Here is a 22,464-nt window from a genome sequence, read left to right as displayed (position 1 = left end):
TGCCTGCATGTACAGAGAGGTACTCGCGAAACGGAATTCATTCGAGTAGTCCTTAATGTGCTAACACAAGAACACTTTTAATGCTTTTTAATGCACAAACACACACAGAGACACACACATGCATGCATACCAACACCAACATAAATACCCATTTGACATAAGTACGAAACAAACAGACACATATGCCACCATTTATACATAAGATAACGGAGGGGGGAAAACTTGTGATGACATTAAACAATATCTCTCTTAAACCTCAAAAAGGAAACAAAATACACAGAGAAACACAAGAGGATGCTAAAGAGGAAGAAGAAGATGAACGACGGTTACAATGCAAAAAAAAAAAAAGAAAAAAGACAAAACCTTTCAGTCATACACTTGTCTTGTGTCGTTCGTTGGATGGCTGGCTGATGGCTAAGTGGCAGGAATCATACTTGCATTGCAATTTGTGACGGAAGACGCGAAGATGGTTTTGGTTGTTGGAAAACTTTTGCTCTGAGTACTCATACCACAAACAAAGTCATTTTTCACCAAGGCTAAAACTGAAATAACAAGGAGAGGAAGGAACGCTGCAGAGCAACAGTTATAGACCAAATATGTCTTTTTTGGGAAACATTTCAACAAGAAAAGCCGTCATAAATTTTAATGCTTCTGCTGGCTTGCATGGAATTGTCGCTTGTATGACCATCATAAAGATAACAGTTAATGGCCATCATTAGAGTAAGTCCACATTTTGTGGTCAAATTAATTTCAGGTTGTGGAAACCATCCCACACCCCCACAAGCAAAAAAACTTTTGTCCCCAAACATTGTGAGTGGAATTAATAATAAATAAGGCCGCTCTGCTTAAGACTTGTAGAAAAACAATGACATCTTCGCTATATTGAAGTTTTCATTATCGGAATTGCCCAAAACTGCCCACTCTCCATCTTGTAGCTACTGGAAGAACTTTTGCGAAATAAATTTCGTTTAATTTCAGGCATGAATACCAAGTATCCGAATCTTGTTGTTGTTGTGCAATCATTTTCACATGCGAGACATCACAAAAATATTACATGGAATTAATCAAAAGTTCATCTATGCTGCCAGTGACAGTCTGAATTTTCACGATTGAAAACTGTATTGAAATTCATGTGTGAAGAAGAGGAAAAAAATTGATGAATTTCAATGACGAACGACACACGTGTATAGAGAAACTTTTCTACTTTTCTTTTTTCATGAATTTCTTATTTTCCCGTTTTCAAGTCAAAGATTAATTGGAAAAGGAGGGTGAATGAATTGAGGAGGATATTAAAAACATCAACCCAAATTTTGTTGTTGTAAGCCGGTGAGCAAATAACTACTTACGGAGGTTGTGTACTTTCTTTTTTCAATATCCATTTTAACATCTTTACCCAAAAGAGACTTACCTGCAAAGAAAAAAAGGAAAGAAAGGTTCGAATATTAATAATGATATAGAAAATATGAAGGGAACGTTTAATTGAAGTTGGAAAAAAATATTGAAATGAGAAGGGTTACCCGTTGATATGATTTAAAATTGATGAACAATTTTTTATGATATTTTTTGGCATAGATTCACATCATCTTCACGAAAAAATCATTTTAGACCCCACAATGAATATAGAATGAATGAAGATAGATAGATGTTTGATAATAGAATATTCCTCACTCTCTATATATATGGCTTAAATCGACCCTACTTCAATCAATTTTCAATATCTCTATATATTGGGCAAATAGCTAAAAATTGATTTTTGATGTTGACTTTTCGAAGTCGATTTCGAATTCAGATTTTTTGATTGTATTTTTCACAAGAGATGATAACATTAAGTTTTTGACTTTTTAATGGGCATTTTAAAAATATTAGATAAAACACCGTAATCGTGCTTCCTATAAAAAAGAAGTAAAAAAATCGACTTAAATATAAAATTTTTTCTTTAAAACAGGAAGCTGCATCGGTTCTTTCTTTTATATAGTTCCTATGTAATTGTCCTGTTGATATCCTGTATTTGTAGACTAGATTTTATGACACAATTACACATTTAGATTATGTAAGATTTCAAAATTTTCGAAAATAAATGAATTTAATCAATTGTATAGGGATACTGAAAATCCACACCTGTGCAGGTGTGAAATAAGGTTTTCGAAATTTAAGGTAAGAGTATTAAAAGGTAACAAATACTTTACTGCAAGGGGTAGAGACAGAGAGAGAGAGGAGGACTCAGCTTTGTGAGTCAATGCGGTTAGGTTTCAGAAAAAAATAAAGGGTACAAAGAAGGGGCACAAGTACAGGGTGAAACAAAAAATTGCAACAAAGTCAAACGCCTTAATTTTTACATTTTTTTAATTTTATTGAATGAAAGCAAAACTTGTCGGAAATAGCATACAATTTTAGAATAAGTTTAGATTTTTTGGAATTGGTCAACTTTGGCATGAAATATGGCCTTCAAACGGCCAATGAAACCGTCACACGCTACCCGAATGTTGCTCTGCGGTATTTTGGCCCATTCCCGGCAAAGCGCTTGCTTGAGGTGATCGAATCTTTGGTATTTTTTAGTGCCAACCTAGCTTTCCAAAATACTCCAGACACAATAGTCCAACGGATTGGTATCCGGAGATTTTGGTGCTTTGGATGCCCAAGGTCTGCGGCCAAAGTGTTTGCATGCCCAATGCTTTAATACACCCTCCTGAATATTTTCGCGATAATATTCGGCATTTATTTTGATGCAACGGTCGATAAATACGAGCGTAGAGCGACCATCGGCTGTTAAGGCGGCCCACACCATCACCATGGCCAGCGCTTGAGTTCTGATGGCCAACTGAAGGTGCACATTTTCAGCAGACCTCCTTGGCAACTAAACACGAAAATTTTGTTTGGTTACAAACTGCTGGACAACGAATGTTTTCTCATCGGAGAAAACAAATTCGGCAGTTGACCACTTTCGGTCAAGCCAAGCTACTCTTTAGCTCTTTTGAGTCTGTTTTCTCTACGTTGCGGCAGCGATGCCAACTTAGTGCTTTTCGCGCTATTTATGGTGCTTTTTAGACCGCCCAAAACGCCAAAATAGTGGGCATAGCGCGTAACGAAAAAAAAGCACTGTGCGTACGCTTTTCATCTTTTCTGTTGGTGCATTTAGAGGGTTTTAGATTTTAAAATGTGGCAATGTTTATACATTCGAATATTTTGATATTATGGTAAGTTCTACACAAGTTCTTTACTGCAAATTCTCTAGGTGTCTTTCATTTCTGTCATTGAATTTCTTTTGTTTACATGTAACTCATTTCTAATATGGAACTAAGATTGACAATAGATAGATATGGATAGAAGTAAATGAGTTCAAAGATTCCATAGGGTAAAATCCCAAGATTTATCAGAATTCGTTATAAGACTGGTTAACTTCCCATACTCAAATGCAGAAGTAGAAAGAGCAATCAGAGCTATGAATTTATATAAATCGAAAATCAGAAACAGATTATCCTTAAATTCTGTAAATTCTATTTTACATATTAAATATGGCCTTCGTCGAGAGAATACGTGCTGTGACAAATATGACCTGCCGTCAAATGTCTGTAAACAAATTTCTACACAGGAAGTTTACAAAAAGTCAAACTATTATTTAAAAACTGTCTTAATGCAAAATGAAGAGTTTGATGCAGACAATCCAACTGCATTTGAAGCTATAGGTTTTATAGGTGAACATAATTGTTTGTAAAAATGTATATGTCTGTAAGTTTTAACCACATGTAAAATATTCTTAATACAACATTCTTTGCGTCAATTGAATTTTGTACAGGAACAAATGCAAACGCGGTATGTCATTAAGCGATGTGACATCTCTGTCAAAAGTTATCATATTTTTTAAAAATATGTGTGCACTTATATACATGAAATGTTTATAAAAGATGCGAACTAAATTTTTGAATAAAACAGTATTTAGTTTAAAAAAAAAAATGTTTTATTGACAATTTTGCCATTTTGGTTAGAAAAAAATAAATAGCGCTTTTTACGCTTTTTTAAGGAAAGTTTTTACGCCATTTACGCTTTTCTGGTTTTTAATTACGCTTCTAGCTCTCAAAATATTGGCAACACTGCGTTGCGGTGTAAGTTTTTGCACTTTTTGGAATGGCTTTACCGCGAGCTCATTTTTCAATATTTAGCGAATGGAGTTTGTGATATGTTTAGCTCACGAGCCCCTTTTCGGCCACTGTATCACTGTAATCGGTATCGCGGTAACGAGCGATGGTACGAGACACAAAAGATTTCTTCACATTTAAATGCTGCAGTGCTCTAACGATAGCCACTTGTGGTTTTCCAGCCAAATATAAAGAAATCACACTAAAAATTTTCCTTCCATTATTAGGTACGAAAGCCGTATTGTATTAATTAACCAGTGCGGATTATAAAATTCTCTGAGACCGTTATTGCCTCCAAAAAAAGTTATTTGACTTTTTCCTACACATCTTGATTTGAATTGAAATCAAGAAAAAAAAAAAAACAACGCTGTCAACGAATTCATGTTTCATGCCACAATTAATTGTAAATGTCACACAAATTACACATCATTTCCAGATAATTCCGCAACAATCTTGATTTACCATTTATTTAATTTTGAAATGAAAATGTATTCTCCAAAAGTTTCTTTCCTCCCAAAACTAAGTGACCGCAATTGTAACAAAGTGACATAACACACTCCAGGTTATTTTCAGTAGCAAATGAACAACAAAATAAAGTGGAAATTAAATTATTTGAAATACCACAAAAACACACACACACACACACAGAGACAGAGACATATCCTCAAAAATACTTTGTCTAACTTCTGAATTGCCTGAAGCTGGGCTTCACAAGTTTTTCACAAAATCATTAGAGAAAATTTGCGACAAGAAAATGAACTGGTTTACATCATTGTTTGTTGTTGGATATGTTTCTAATACACACACACACACACAGACAATCTGTCCAACTCTAAACACAAACAATAAATATTATATTTTAACACTTTATGTCTCCCCAAGTGCAATGTGTAACAAGGATAAGGACTGTCCTTAGAAAATAAAAACAAGGCGTTAAATTTGACAGGCTTGGGTTTAAATAGCTTCCAAATTGAGTAGTCTTGAATATACACCACTGAAATTAAAAATTTTGTAAAAATAACTGAAATTTATAGATCGTTTTTAATCCCCACTGAGAATTAAGAATTTTATAAACATATGTGGACATTTTTGTTTATTATACCCTCCACCATAGTATGGAGGTTATATTAAGTTTGCCATTCCGTTTGTAACGCCTACATTTTAGACCCCACAAATTATATGTAATTATTGATCAGTATTAAATTCTCTGTTGATTTAGCGATGTCCGTCCGTCTGTGGAAATCACTCTAGCTTCCGAACGAAATGAAGTACAATGATAATTTTCTCAAATATCATATAATGGTACCTCCCTTTTTTCGGTATTTTGGTGATTTAAACGACATTATTCACCGGAATTGTTTGAAATTTGATATTTGAAGTTCGTAATGAATACTACAGCCTATGACAGAAAATTGTCTGTGCGGGTCCACGTTTTGGTATAGCCCATATAATGGTTCTTCCCTATATTCGGTATGAGCTACATTATTCATCGATTTTTTTCAAGTTTCGCATTTGAATATTGCAATGGCTTATGACAGAAGTTGCCTATGCAGGTCCACGTCGTCGCATAGACCCTAAAATAACAGCTAAATTCGGTATTTTTAAGATTTTAACAGAATTTTTAACGGATTTTATGTTTTTGAAAATTGCCAAATTCATTCCAAATGGTGGAGGGTATTCAAAGTTCAACTCGGCCGAGCTTACAGCTTTTTTACTTGTTTTTTTTTTTTTTTTTTTTTTTTTTTTTTTGAACAAGAGCAGAATCCAAAATATTTATCATTTCCCGGCAATTTTTTTACATTTATAATTTATATTTTAATTATTTAAATTTTATTTGAATAAACCTGTAAAATCAGAGCTACAACAATAAAATTACCTTACGAACTAAAAAAAACCTAAGAAATTATAGCTGTTAGTTATTTTTTAGATATTGAAGAAATGTTCCATCAATTTTTTATTTATTATTATTTAATCTTGAAAAGTCTGCCATCAGTTTCCAGAAACGCTGTACGTCAGAATTTCATTTAAGTTAAATTCTTTCTTATAAAAAAAAAAACTTTTTCAGGGCGATGTAACTTTTGTTTATATTTAACTTGTAATATCTTCTCAGAATTGAAATAAATACAAATCAAGTGTAAACATTTTAGCGAAATACACTTAGAGAGAACGTAATTGTATAAAACAATCAAAAATAACACCCATTCCACTTTGCAAATAAATTTCCATTTTTTTTTGTCCTGGAACAGTCATCAGAATCACTTAAAATATTTGTACAAACGATTGCTCCGATTTTGTCCAGAGGTGATAAAATTCAGTTTTCAAACGACATGGATGCTTTGTTGCGATAGTGTTGGTGTGTGTGTGTGTGTCAAAGAAAACAAATGATGCAAATGACACTGTAAGCAGTTGCAATGACGTAAACCAATTACTCGCTCTCTTTTCCTTCCTTCTTCGTCCTCGTCTTCTTCCTGATGCTGCGACAGCAACCAAAAGACAAACTCCAACTGGATATGTACGTATGTTGCATGCAACATTTATAAGAAAACGACAACACAGAGTCAGTTGGCATGTCTGTGTGCTACCACACAGAATAACAAGATAATACAAAATTTATAGCTAAATATTTTACAAATGTTCTTCTTCTGCTTTTTCTGCTTCGTTGTGGCTTTATCAATAAAATTCTTGGAATCGTTTCCAGCAAAAGAAAAAAAAAAAAGAAAGAAAAAACTCAGCTGTTGATGGCAACGATTGCTCTAAAGTCGGATGGCGCTGCTGTGCCATCATTGCCACGGAGACCATTTGGATTTTTCTGAGCTCCGAAATTTTATTCAAGTTAAATGAGTAAAAGGTCGTTATTATTTGGAATTCATTTGGCATAAAATGACTGTCAAGTGAGGTTTTATTTTTTCTGACACTTTACAAAGTGTTCAGGCTTGCCACCACCATGTTGCATACAATTTAAGCCTGCCTGCCAAAATAGGGTATTTAAGTACACCAGCTCGGCTTTGAGTTTGCCCTACCTCTCCTGCTGCATAGTTCGATGGTCTTTTCCTTTATTTACGAACAAACGAAAAAACGAGAATATTACTTGCTTTACTTTTTTTTGGCAATTTATTTTTAATACTTTGTAATACTATTGAGAGGGTGTGCGTGTGTACGAGTGTGTGTGTAACAATACGCCATGTTTTTGTGTTTGTGTTTGTGATTGTACATCATTTGCTATCAGTAAAGAAGGATATTTGCGTCCTGTTGCTATGGCAGATGCTTTATCAATGTCAGAGTCTTCTTCAGCCCAGTTTCATGATAATGATGATGGTGGGTGTGTGTGTGTGTGCGGGTGGGCAGCCAAGGGGTGTGTGCTCTCCTCTTCCAAAAAATATGTTAAAGGCATTAATATTTACTTAGACAAAAGTTACCATGACATGATATTATAAGCATGATCGATAGGCTCAGAACATTGTTCTTATAATGATGATGGAGGGAAACGCCAGTTGCCAATGGGTGTTTGTCCCTTTCCCAAGCAAAGATAAAGTCATTTCATGCTGTATGGAAAATTTATGATAGTTTAATTAAAACTTTGTGAGTTGATATCTGTGTGTGTCTTTCGTAACAAGATTGATTGCGAAAAATCAAAATTTTCCCTCAAAGGGAAATGTATTCAAAATTATTTGGTAAAATAAGGTGTCACCTAGGGAAAAAAGGGATCTTATGAATGGAACATAAAATACTTTGGAATTGAATAATAATTTAGTTTTTATGGACTTATGGAGGTGTCTAAACATAATAAAGAAGAAATACAATTTATTGACTTTGATTTCAATACATCTTTATATAGCACAACTAAAGGATGACTTGCAGCTAGAGACTCAGATTTACAATGCGATTTTAGAATGCGATCTGTTCATGGCCAGATATTCTCATTAACCATGAAATGGTATTTTTTAGAATTTATTTTTTGCACAAACCCGAACATTTTGAATTTTTGGCTACGTCCCTGTCTTTGTGTGATTACTATTTGATAAAAAGTAAATAATTAAGTAAATGAGTTTTCTAAATGAGATATTCCAATGCAATTAAGAACAAAAAAACTTCGAGCAAAATGAGCCACAATTTGAATGATTTAATTAATGACAGCTGTTTACCAAAAGTAATTAGAAACAGATAATAAGGATTCCAGGGAAAATCTGCAAAAAATAATTAAATAATTTATAAAATTTAAATAAATGTTACTTAAATTGTTTCATTGCAAATTTGGCATCCCTTGTCGAAAATTCGCTAAAATTAGGCAAAATATAAATTCCTCTTTTGGGTCTTAAATTAGCCCTTTTTCTTTGACCCTCTCTTTTTGAAAAAATTAAATGTTCGTTGGTAAAATGTCAGCCCCTTTTGATTGGGCCGTGCAATTAAAACAAGCTCAATTTCTGAGAAGTGAAAAAAATCCTTTTGGAGACTACAGAACTTACTGGGCAATTAAGAGCTAAAAAAGATATTTTTGTCATAGTTCAAGTTTCTGAGTTACATTGTGAAAAATTGTCCGATTTCCCGCCTATAATGCATTGAGAATTAATTTTATATTTCAGTATGTAGTGGCATTCTCTAACTCATTTTTAAAGTTACCGAAAAATATCGGTAAAATTAAAATGTAAACAATTTGAGGGAGTACCCGATTTGATCCAAACATGGTATATCATCAAACATAGATCGAGTTCGGAGATGGGCTATATCGGTCTACTCCTTCGGGTATCTCTCCCACAAAATGACCACATTTTCAAAGAAAATTATTCACTCACAGAAAGGGAAAGGATAATCCGATTTTGCTCCAACTTTGCAAATCCTATCCAATTCAGACTTGGCACATCTGATCTGCTGTGATAATGGAATATATCGGTACACTCCTTCTGGTACCTCCCCCCATAAAGGGTCAACATTTTGAGTACCCATAAAGTTCATAAAACGGGAAATTAACATCCGATTCCATTCAGACTTGGCACATCTCAATATTTCTATCAACACAAGATCTGTTATAACGATGGTTGAGATCGGACCATTTCTTCTGGATTAAAGTCATAGGATTAAAGTTTTGAAAAAAAAAAACGCTCAAAAAAAAAAAAAAAAACGAATTTCATATTTTTCACATCCAAATATTTTTTTGCAATACTTTTATATGTCATAACTTGCGAAACAAGTCGCCGATTCTTTCCTTTCTTTTAACCAAAAATCTGATATGAGTATGAAATTTACCGAAATTTATGATTTTGAATAAAATGGATATAAGTGTTCGATTTTCTTGTAATTTTGCACGTACCAATATTTATTTGTATTAAATGAATGGAATACTTCGGTCCGCTATATCTGGTATCTCTCGCATATTTCCACATTTTCCAAAATTTTGCACATATCTCACATAAAGTATAGGAAATTGTCGATATAGTCCAAATCAGACAAGAATTGGTCAATATTTCCTCCATAAAGGGTCAACAGTTTGAAAACTGTTTTATTTGTTTTTTAATAAACTTTTATAAAATTACCAAATGATCAGCTTTTTTGATAAGTAGTTTCCAGATAAGCCATTTAAATGTTTTTTTTTTTTTAACAAAATATTGCATTTTTTGTCAAAGTGTAGCCTGAGAAGGGCCTTAGAAACAACTTCTTGAGAATCAAAGTTATTCATTAAATTTCCAATTCGAAAATCGGATAAAACCACAAAGTAGCATTTGATTCTAAATATATGTAAATTTTCTTTTCTTATACCAAACCTCATTGCAAAATTATTGACCTTTTCCTGGGATATGGGAAAGACTCGCTTCCCAAAATAATTTTTTTATAGGAATTTTTCCCCTCTCCTATTTATTTAAGACAAGTTCGAATGTGGGAGTTGTTTTTTTTTTGGGAAAATATTATGAAAAAAATATTTCCAAAATACTGATGTCCATTAAATGGATACATACCTTTATCCATTCTTACTCCAATTGATTTTATGTGTATATATTTTCCCCATCATTAAGAATATATTTATTTATACATTCTTGATATGAGAAATAATCCTCCCGCATATTTGTTTTTATGTTCCTTGTCAAATACGAAATACATTTAATTACACATTTCAAATATACTTTGACAGCTTATCTTAATGTACTTCAAATAAATAATGGGTATTTCATCAAATCAAATAACCATCGGTACATATTTATCACATGAGATGGAGATGCACACACACACACACACACACATATCGATACAGCAAAAACAAATATAAGATACCAAAAATCCATTACTTGCTGTTGCGGCTCGCTAAGGTTCGATGATATGCTGTCAACAAAAGAATGATAATCTTCATAAAAAGTGTACATTATGGGTGTGTGTGTGTGTGTGGATGTGTGATAAGCCGACACATTACAAAGGTGAATGGATGGTTGGATGGTGGAACGAAAAAGGTGCAGGGCAAAGGAAGACTTTCAATTTGTAAGCGATCGTTTTAATGAAGCATGAAACTAAATAACATCATTACAGATGGACCCAATACTATCCGAAACCAGGAGGGATTATATCCAGTATCTTTCATTATTATACACATCAAAAAGGAAAAAAAAACACAGACACATACACATACATATGCAATGAGAAAGGGCAGCAGAACCTGTTCACCTGGCCTATAAGGGGAAGGGGCGGACATTTATTTCATATATTGTAGTGCTTTTCAATAAAACCATTCTGGGAGACATACAGCGTTACCAGAATATGTATCGGCAATATATATACATTCTCATAAAAAAAACTAACCATTTACACACACATACACTCCGACACATTGACATTGCCTTGCGACACACCCAGTTGTTGAACTGCCATAACGCCGACAGAAATATATGAAGGGATACTTAAGTAGAAGAAGAAGACAAACATGCCATAACGTGATAAACTCTAAGAAAGGTTAATACCTAGCAGTAGTCGTGCCGATATGAGAAACATTCATTTGGGAGGAGAGATGGAGAGAGAGGGAGCGCGCGACGGAGAGGAAATAAAATGATGATGCCGTTGATGATTTGCCGTTTTTCTTTATCAAAATATGGCGAAATCTATGATGTCCTTGGGATATGCACGAGCACGTGCCATATTTACTATCTCGGCTTGAAGTGGGCGGAAAGAGAGAGGGGGGAGGGGAGAGGGAGGTAGGGTGCCACAGAACGGTTGTGTATCAGGGAACAAATGTAGGAATTGCTTCAGCATAAAAAAAATATTGATGGAAGAGGAAATGCATTCGAAAGGGAAATGAGCGTAAATCAACATTATCCGAATCCTTATATTCTTGTGGTTGAAAGCATTTCCTTTTTTCTGTTGATAATTTGAAAGAAATATTAAAAAAAAAAATAATAATGGAAAATAATAGTTGGAGGGTCTGGTGGTAAGGTTGAGGTTTTAAAAGGAAGTGGGTGAATGTTTTAATGAGTTCTTTTGATCACCTTTGCCCTCCCCTACGGTCAACAATGAAACACAATAATGTTTCAGGATTTCAATCACAGTTTGGTATTTTTGATATTTCCAAAAGAATAAATTGATAACGAATGAGTTGAAATGGTTCAAAAAGTAAAAAGCGACTGGATCAAAAACGCGTCACGAGCCGAGAAATGGCTCGTGAGCTGAACACATCGCAATATTCCGTTCAGTAAAGAAAATAGACCCAAAGATCTAAAGAGTTGCTTCTCTTGGCCGAAAATGGTGAACTGCCGAATTTGGTTTTCTCCGATGTGAAAACGTTTGTTGTCCAGCAGTTTGTAAACAAAAAAAAAAAAAATGATCGTGTTTTCTTGCCAAAGAGGTCAGCTGAAAATGTGCACCTTCGGTTGGCCACCAGAACTAAAGCGCCGGCCATGCTGATGGTGTGGGCCGCCATAACAGCCGATGGTCGCTATCCGTGCGCGAATAATTGTGAAGATAGCCATTACTTTGGCTAGAAAAGTCCTTGTTTAGTTTTTTATTTTGATATAAAGAGTGAAAAATCAACCACAACACAATTTAAAAATATTGACCTTTTCAACACATCTGATCAATTTTGAATTCTTATTCACAAGGCAATCTCTGAATGGGGTATATATGTATACATAAAATGAACTTCAATAAAACAAAGCTTAATTGGATTTTCAGCTAAATGCGCTTAGCCGAAAATGTCAAGCTGTCACGAATGCGTTCCCCCAATTTATTTGCAATTCAAAGCCATTGCCTCTCCCATGGAAAATTATTGAAAATCCATTAGGCTAATGATTTGACATTTTATAGATGACACAAAATCTAAGCCCATCATTGGCCGTAGATTATTTCCATTTACGAAAAGAGAGCAGATTACCGTTATAATGTCGGCCCAAATGAACGAAAGGTAAACGATGCTGCGGATGCGGTGATTCGATGTTACCAAATTAACTTTCTAATCAGCCTCGTTTGTGACATGTCATGACTGGGCCATTAAAAAAAGAAGGGTTCAGGTCTTTTCCGTTATGTGACTTTTAAAGGTGAAATTTGGATATTTCCCCATTTTGCGTGTCATTTCAATGTTAAACGGAAGATGACAACAATAAGGGATCGCATATCGGAGGAAATACATGTATAACATATAATTATGAAAAAGATTGCAACCACCTTTTGATGACATAGGGAATCTGGTTTGAATACCTTAACCTGGAGAAAAATATGAAACAATGTTTAAAGTTGCAAAGTAATTCGTACATTAAATAATCAGAGGAGGAGGAGGAGAATAGAGGCTTGTTAGTAAAGGCAAGGTGCACAGTAATTCACTAATCGATTCTCCTGACCACATCCCCCATTTTGTTTAAATATTGGAACCTTGATATGTGCTGTGTCCCTCTACTCTTTTCATGGTAAAAAAAAAATATTATTCAGATCTGCATTTTTCTATAATTTACTTTGACGAATTTGAATGAATAAAAAACAATTTCCCATCTCTCGGTTTGTATATTCAATGGATTTATGAGTATACATTTTTGACTATGGGTTGTAAAATGAATAATTTTGAACGTATGAAGACACCCGGTGGCCTTCTTAGTTTTAGAATAGATAAAACTAGTGAAAGAGGGAAATTTGAAATTGTCTCTGAGAAATCCACTTTACCCGGCCAATTAAAAGCTTATTAGGTTTCCTCGACTAAATTTTTTCAATCAAAATTTTTGAAGAGAGCATAGCCATAATATGCATGCATGTATTTTTTTTAATAGTTTTTCTACCTCAATATGCGAAAAAAAAACAGTTCCCTTTAAAGGTGACCAAATTTTTGGCCAAATAAAACACGAATCTGAATCACTGCATAGCCTTCAAAAATATTATGTCTTTTTTGTCAGAATATCACATTTTTTGCTTATTTTTTCAAATATCATTTATTTTGACAATGAAACAATTTGTAAGGACACATTACTTAATAATATTGGTTATTAATTAATAAATTTTGTATTTCTATCAAATGAAATATTCTATTCTCCTTTACTATTCTGCATCTGAAAGGCCTTTTGTTTTACCGCACCTCGCTTTATTATGATTTGTGTTTAGATTTGATTGAAATGAAATTCTATTGATGTTCCTACCGCTATTATCCTGAAATCTATGAATGTTGCTGTTGTTGTTGTTGTTGTTGTTGTTGTTTATTTACCACACAAAAGAGAGACTGCAAATCCATTAGTTTGATTCATTATCCTTTTCTATTACACTTTCAATTGCCTTGGCTTGCGGCCTGCCTTTCTAGGTGTCGACAGAGAGAGGAAAGGTGGTATGTACATATACATACGTAGGTGTTGAGTTAAATGCTTAAGTGTTCCCTATGTCTTTGGGAGTTTTTAAGACACGGTCATAAAGTTTTGCTTTGAAACAACTACTTTAATGTCTATAAAATAAAGACAAAGAAAATCATTCAACTTATTTAAAAAGATTTATTATTTATAACTGATTTTATAAACGATTAATACGAATAATTATTATTTTAATGTAGGGTTGAGTTTTTTTTACTTTTGGTAATATAATACAATATATAAAAAATTATACAAATTGTAATTTGTTATAAACTTGCAAAAAAATTATAGTATTTACAAAATAGGCCATTGAAAGTTTAGGAATTTACCGCATCATAATCACGAAATTGTAAATTATTAAAGACAAAATTTCTATTTTTCAATTATATACAAATTACAGGATATGTGGACAATCTGAATGCTTTAAGAAAATATTGTACATATTTTTAGTTCAATTTATTTATTTTTTTACTATTAAAGTGGCAATAATTCACGAAACAAGTGAAAATAGTAGAGTTATGTCAACCTAAACGTATGAGTGATTTTATATTTTGCACATCACACATACGCATAAAAAACCAAAGCCCACCTAACTACATAAGGAACTCGTTCGACCGCACTAGACCGGCGCACATAGTGAAGATTTTAAAAGATAGCTCATAGTTTCAAAATTATATACCTTCTTCCCATCAAACGTTTTATATAAGAAATTACAGAACACGCTCATATCGAGACGATTTTATTTAAAACATTTGCATTTATTTGCCGAGTGTAGTTTATATTTCTGGAATATTTACTCGAACAAATATAACGCAATCTGTCAGTATGTTTGATCTCCGGAAGTTGGTGGGCGGTAGTAGTAGTGTATGGAAACTGACTGATGTTGTTGTTGGTGTTATTGGTGTTGTTGCCAATCTCTTCGCAATTGATAACTAGATTGATGATAATAAATTTTGCATTTGATGAAGTGGAAGAATGACATTGAAAACATTCAATGAAGATAAACTTTTGGTATTCGGATATCTTGATATTAATGCAGGCGGAAGAAACCAATTTAAAATCGACGATGCATAAAAATATCAATATTTGTTTGTGAGGATGTAAATATAAAAAAAAGAAAATAATAAACTACAGAATTTTTGCAATATAAATGTAAATAAGAAATTTAATGGTAAACAATTTCCAAATTACATTGCAAATTTAGAGAAGGTACTGCTATTTGAGTCTGGTTTTGACTTTATATACACAAATATATAATATTATTGGAATAGGAAAATATATTTAATTTATCAGTTCCATACTTTTCAAATCGCCTATTTACAAATCTGGGAAATAAAATTGGAAAAATTTAAGCTGACAAAACTAGATTTCTTTTGAAATTAAACAAAAATAATTTTTAGAAAGCAAAAACTGTAAAAAATATATTTGCCTTATAATGGCCTAAAATGTAGCAGGCAGATTGGGGACTAAAAACGAGTCTTGGAAAATAGTTTCCAGGAAATCTCTTCATTCTAAGATAACGGTTGTTTTAAATACATTTTAACAGCAGTAGCTACACACAAAACACCTGCTAAGCTCTTAAATTAGCAAGGACATGCCCAACTATTTACAAAAATCCTACCAAGAACCTATGAATAACTTTAACAAGTAAAAATGCGTTAAGTTGAATACCCTCCACCATGAGGTAAAGAGCACCTTTGAATATGAAAGTATCGGGATTGAATATTAGGTCCACTTCCATTTTTGCTAGTAAAATTTTTCAAAATGCTGTTAAGCCGATGGTATCGGTTTCCTGCTATAGGGGATGTTTTTTTGCAAGTTTGAAAAAAGTCTTCTAAAAAGTGCTATAAGAAATAACAAGCCTATTCCAGCAGCCTTTTGTCACAGAAAACAGAGTCCATTATAAACTCTACATACCGAATTTTAAACGATTTCCCTGAAAAATGTGGCTGAAATCATCAGAATACCGAATATTGGGAGTATCAAAATATGGGGGTTATAACAAAACTTTAAATCTTTAAGTGCCGAATTTTAAACAATTCTGTTTAAAAGCGTGGCTTAAATCATGCAAATTCTGAACATCGCGAGGTATTGTTATATAGGGACTATTCCTAAATGAGAACCGACATGCCACATTTACGAACATATCCTGCCTACTGAAAAAATAAAGAAATGGTTTCTTTTTCGTTCGTTTCGGTCATCGCCTAGGCTGAATTTTTTAATTTTTATTTTTTTTTAAAAAATAACAAGTAAAAAAGAAGCTAAGTTCGGGCGGGCCGAACTTTTAATGCCCTCCACTATTTGAAAAGAACTTGGAAAATTTCAAAAAATTACAACAAATACCATTATACCTTTATGAAAGGGCTCTAAGATGACGAGGACCTGCAAACGAAATTTTAAGGTACCCATTACAAACTTCGAATACGAAATTTCAAAAAATTCGGGTTTAAAATGTCGATAAATCATCAACATACCGATAATTAGGAGGTACCGTTATATGGGGGCTATACAAAGACTGGGACATGAATACGAAATTTTTATGCTTCTGCCGCAGTACCCATTACAAATTCCGAACACGAAATTTGAAACAATTCGGGTTCAAAATGTCACAAAAAATCATCAAAAATACCGAATATTGGGAGGTACCGTTATATGAGGGCTATGCGAAGACATGTACTTGCATGCGAAATTCTTAGGCATAGGCTGTAGTACCCATTACAAACTTCGAATGCGAAATTTGAAACAATTCGGGTGAATAATGTCGCTAAAATCATCAAAATACCGAATATCGGGAGGTACCGTTATAAGGGGGCCATACGAAAACGTGGGCCGATGTGGACCATTCATGAACTTAACCTGCCTACTGACAAATTACACAAGTGTGCAGAATTTTATCCCTCTATCTCAATTCGTTCGAAAGATAGCGGACTTTGCAAAATTGTCTTAGAATTTTACGCTGTTCCATTATTGCTTTGTAGGGACTATCATGAATATTTCAAGGAGTTACAAACGGAATGACAAAGATAAAATACCTTCCATAGAATGGTGGACTTATTACAAGACTTCTAGGCGACGCCAAAATTGATAAGTCAATAAAAATATCTTGTAAAGAATGTACAGTCATTTTTATTAAACATTCATAAATGCAAGAATGTATCAATTAAATGTTATACATATTTACACACTTCATTACGAGCAAAAATACACATGCATGTATCTGAAACCATGATTGACAGAATGTAAATAACGAAAATAGATAAAACATAGATTAATATGATTTATTATTTTCTTTGTTGTGTGCACAGACAGATGTACATACACAAACGTCGATATCCTATTGAGTGACACATGTTAAGCGAGAAAACAAAACATTCCTCCTCGCAACAAAAAAATCTAACACGAATGTATCCTAGGGGATTTGTAAAAAAAAAACTATTATTACAAATTGAATGGATACTGAAAATAAATGCTGTGTACAAGTAAATTCCAAGGAGGAGGAGATACTTCTCGGGATGGATTCAGGGAAGTGTAGAGGATTGTTCGGTAATATTTGTTGAGGTTATGACGTTTTTCGCTAGACCTGTTAAAGATATTATACATACGAAGAACAAAACAAAGAGAGTAAATATCTAGAAATATATTCGAAACCATTATCACCATTGGACCCAGTGAGCCACATGGACCAAATGGTAATTTCATTTTTTTACACATAAATTCCTAAAACCAATTGCTAATTCAGTGGGAGATAACTCACACATTCTCATATTAATGCATATGTTTTGTTTACTTGACTTTTTCGTTAAAAACATTTTCCTAAAAAATGCACTTAATTTAGCAATTTTGTATGTTGTTATGTAACGGAGTACATGTGTATGTAATACAACAAGTGTGACACATGTATGTTAACATCAACATAGAAACTGTAATTAAAATGTCAAAATTTAAATAAAATGACATTTTCTCCTCTCAATTGCGGTAAAATATATTGCTTTTTAACCTGTTCGTATTTAATTGAATTGAATTTATTTATATTTAATTAAATAAAATGTGAGTGTTAAATGCTTGTGTAAATCATTTTTAATAATCATTTTAATTTATAAATCGTATCATAAATTCGTTACTGATATGGTCGTATATAATTTTTTGCGGTTTATAGAAATCAAATGTTGTAGCATACATTTAGGCGAGCGGTGATTACATATTAATATTTGGAATTGAAACACCATTCCGACACACACACACACACATATAATTGAAGCTATTTAAAAATCATGTAAAAATTGGAGTGGCTACAAGTGGCTATGCCTATGTTTCATGCACTACTTATGATTTGTAGTGCCTATAAGTATGCATTCAACACTAATTGATTTGTAGATGGCGTTCGCTACAACTTTTTCATACCTTGTTTCCATATTTATAAGCTTCGTTATTCAGTTTTTGTTGCCTCGAAATATTCCTCATACCTGGCTTGTAATAAATTCCGTATGCTTTGAATTATTATTTGAAATTTAAAAAAAAAAATGTTTTTTTCTTATAATGATTGATATTTAAATAGCTTACATCGATCAACGTTTTTATCTTGATTTTAAGTATTTTAAATCCTTCAGATACCGTTGCAACCGAATGAGTATCCAACGTACAACGCGTCCGACAAGTCTGCTCAAAATCTGACGTCTTTTTCCGACTCGTAGGTCCGAATTCTGAGCAAATTCTGTGAAGTTTTTTTTTGTAGAATTTTTTTACCTTCTGCTTGTATGGTAGCTTTTGTTTTAAACAAAGAAAAATAAAATAAAAAAAAACGTTTTGGTTATTCAAAACGTTGAGCCTTTGTGGGGAAGGTAACAGAAGGAATGGTCCGGTCTCTACCGTATTTATAATAGATCCTATGTTGATAGAAATTTTCAGATGTGCCAAGTCTAAATTGAATCGGATATTCATTTCGCGTTTCATTAGCTTAATGGATATTCAAAATTTCGACCTTTTGTGGGGGAGGTACCAGAAGGAGTGAACGTGAATTTTTTCCATCTTCACACCAGACCTTGGGTTAATAATATTATTGGGATGTGTAGAATTTTAAGGCATTCCGACTCTTACATCACATTTTACAAGAGTTGTAATTATTCAAAATTTTTGGACTTTGTGGGGGAGGTACTTGAGGGAGTGAACCGATATTGTTAATTTTCGCACGTGACTTAGCACTGACGCAATTATTAGTATTTGCGAATTTGGAGCAAAATCGGATTATCGTTTCTCTTTCTTTGCAATTTTTTTTTTGAAAAATTCGACATTTTGTGGGAGAGGTATCAGAAGGAGCGCACTGATATATTCCATCTTAACAACAGTCCTTGCGTTGATAATAATATTGGGATGTGTGAAATTTGAAGACAATCTGACTCTTACATCACATTTTATAAAAGTAGAAATTATTCAAAATATTGACCCTTTGTGGGGGAGGTACTAGATGGAGTGAACCAACCATTGGACCATTTTCGCACCTGACGTAGCACAGTAGCAAATATTAGGATTTATAGCGAAATCGGATAATCGTTTCTCTTTCTGTGCTGAAAATATCTTTTTGAAAATTTCGACCTTTTATGGGAGAGGTACCACAAGGAGTGGACCGATATTGCCCATCTCCGAACTCGATCTAAGTTTGACAAAAATATTATGATGTACCAAGTTGGAACCAAATTGAATACTCCCTTCGGGAGTTATCGTGCGCACTAGCCAGACGGACGGACATCGCTAGAACGACTCCAAATGTCCTGGAACGGATTTGGTCCAAAGAGACCTATTGTCTAAAACCGTTATTTCGACTAGGCACGTTTTGACCTTTTCAAATGATATTTACCCTCTCTGTGCCTGAGTATACAGCTTGCCATATGGCTGAGGGTTTAACTAGCCATATGGCTGAGGGTATAAAAAATTTTAGGCTCTCATAAAAACAAATATCCCCTTAATACGGTTTCAACATTAACCATTCAATCATGCTTACCTAAAGACCTCTTGACTGCAGCACTCTTGTTGGGTGTCGTTGAACGTCGATAGCCCTCGGGCAGAAATGCCGGTGGCGGTGTTATGGGCGGTGCGGGTATGCCAAAATCATTGATAGGCGATGTTGAGGCCGATTTCGATTTTGGCGGTACTTCGGTTGTGGGCGACGAGCCGCTGCCATGTTTGTGCTCCGTGCCATGATACAACTCCAGATGGTGTCGATCGCAACGGCGACGCCGGCGTATGTTCGGTGCCAGGGTTTTCATTTTGGCCGAAATGGTTTGGGGTCCAGTATTTTCTGAATCGGTGCCGTCTTTTTGATTGAGACGCCGATAATAGACTCGTAGAACGGCTGTGGTTTTCTTCGTCGGCGACGGATGCTGCTGCTGCTCCACTTGTTCTTTAGTTGGCAGCGTTGACTGTGTCGTCGTTGTCGTTGTTGTCGTTGTTGTCGACGACGGCGGCGAAGAATGTTCTTGTGGTAAAATTTGTGGGTAATCGGCGTTTTGCTGATAGTGTAACATTTATGTAATAACAATAAAATATTTAATTTGACTTTTTTCTGTTTATATTTTATAACAATTGTTGTTGGTTTTAGGGCGGGATTATTTATATGAGTTATTTTCTGAGGGGGTTTTGCTATTTTTTTTTTTCTTTTCTTTGGAATAATAAAATGTCACAAAAATAGTTTCCTTTTATAACAATCCTTTTACGGTCCACGGAGGTTTCAGTGTTATGTAGCTTTTGATGTTTCTGTTGTTGTTTTTGGAGTTTTAAATACCCTTAACTATCTGCATCAAAATAGTAACTATTTTTTTTATTTATTTTTCTATCAATTTCTAACAATATTTGTAGTTGTTTCAAATGGAAGCTTCGTTTATCTTGCGGCTGGCTGGCTGGCACCACTTTGTGTTTATCCTTCGGCTTTCGGTGTTTTATTTTGGGCGTTTCTGCAGGCAGGAGGATATCAATGCTATTTCACTGCTTTGGCATTGATATGTGGAATTTGAAAATTGTGTCGGAGTGTTGCTGCTGTTTTAATATTTGATATTTATTTGTATGCCTTTTCAAATAAAGAGTTGCAGGTTGTAATTTTTGTTGTTTTTTTTTATTGGTATATTGCCATATGGAAGAAGCGTATTATTATTATTATTTTTATTTTTATTTGTAGTTGTGGTTTTATCTTATTTAATATTTGTATGTATGTGTATATTTGAAGCACTTTAGTTGCACAAAAAAAACAGATACCAGTTTTTGTTTATTTTTTCATCAATTCTCGTATAGTCACTGTAATTTGTAAATGTTCGTAAATTTGCTTTGGGTTTTCAATTTGTAATGAGCAGAGTGCGGTTGTATGATTTTCCACACACGCACACACATACACACAGAGATAACAATTATAAATGTTTATTTGTTTTTGAAATATTTTCTTTTATTATTTTTTGGGATTATTTTTAAGGGGATTAACTGTAAAATGAAAATGCCATTTAAATGCAATGGCAATAAATTAATTAAATATTTAATAAATTTATTTTGTCTCTCGAGAGGATTTGTGGCTAAATAAGTTGTCATTTTTGTAATGAATTTAATAAAATTTGGAGCTATTTAATATTACAGCTGCAAAGGCCATTTGAATTTAGAATTTGATAATACTATTCATATTTAATAAACTAGAATTTAAATAAATTAGAATTTAATAAAATATTCAATTTGGAAAATTCATTCTATGAAATATACAGGGTGAGATGAAAAAAACTGCAAGACAAACTTCAGAATATTATAGCGAAAATATTCTGGAGCCTTGGGCACGCAAACATTTTGGCCGCAGACCTTGGATATTCCAATAGGACGAACTACTCAGCACCATCGCACTCAGCACGCGCCACCCAAGAATGGTTACGAAATGAGGTACCTCGCTTTGTTTCCAGCGCACAATGACCACCAAAATTTCCGGATACCAATCCGTTGGACTATTGTGTCTGGAGTATTTTGGAAACCAAGGTTGGCACTAAAAAATACCAATGTGTCGATCACCTCAAGCAAGCGCTTCGCCGGGAATGGGCCAAAATACCGCAACATTCGGGCAGCGTGTGATGGTTTCATTGGCCGTTTGAAGGCCATAATTCGTGCCAAAGGTGACCAACTCGAACAAATCTAAACTTATTCTAAAATGTGATGCTATTTCCGACATTTTTTCATTTATTCTATGAAATTTAAACAAAAATTTTAAAAATTATGGCGTTTGACTTTGTTGCATTTTTTTTATCTCACCCTGTATTAAGTCAAAGAAGAGGTAGCTTACAAAAAAGTGCTTATTCTCCTGTAACTTTTTTCATGCCCTTCAGGACTTTTTAAATCATAAGAATGGATTATTTTGTGAGCCCATGATACACTCCTGCAGCGTGTCAATTTCAGTTCTTTGCCTTGTTATCCTTAGCCAAGTTAAGTTGCAGATTTTGACAGTATCTCTATTTACCTATTGGCAAATTAGGCTATTCATTTGCCAATAGGTAAATAGAGATTTTATCTCAACATGTCTCTCAACCACT

General features: G+C 33.8%; 2 protein-coding genes across 6 annotated transcripts in view; both read right to left on the bottom strand.

Annotated features, from left to right (window-relative positions):
- Nucleotides 1-22,464, bottom strand: part of LOC101891444 (phosphatase and actin regulator 4) — a 408,780-nt gene that overhangs the window by 69,704 nt on the left and 316,612 nt on the right. The window lies entirely within an intron of this gene.
- LOC131801261 (uncharacterized) lies at nt 1,252-22,097 on the bottom strand. The gene is made up of 2 exons (XM_059119739.1): nt 19,917-22,097; nt 1,252-1,408 (listed from the first exon to the last, which is right to left on the bottom strand). Exons 1-2 carry the CDS (start codon nt 20,437-20,439, stop codon nt 1,299-1,301), a joined length of 633 nt encoding a protein of 210 aa, XP_058975722.1. The 5' UTR covers nt 20,440-22,097; the 3' UTR covers nt 1,252-1,298.

This window comes from Musca domestica, unplaced genomic scaffold (genome assembly GCF_030504385.1).
Source record: "Musca domestica strain aabys unplaced genomic scaffold, Musca_domestica.polishedcontigs.V.1.1 15, whole genome shotgun sequence".
Lineage (NCBI taxonomy): Eukaryota > Metazoa > Arthropoda > Insecta > Diptera > Muscidae > Musca > Musca domestica.
Note: the sequence above shows the minus strand (reverse complement) of the source record. Positions and strands in the feature narration are given on the sequence as shown.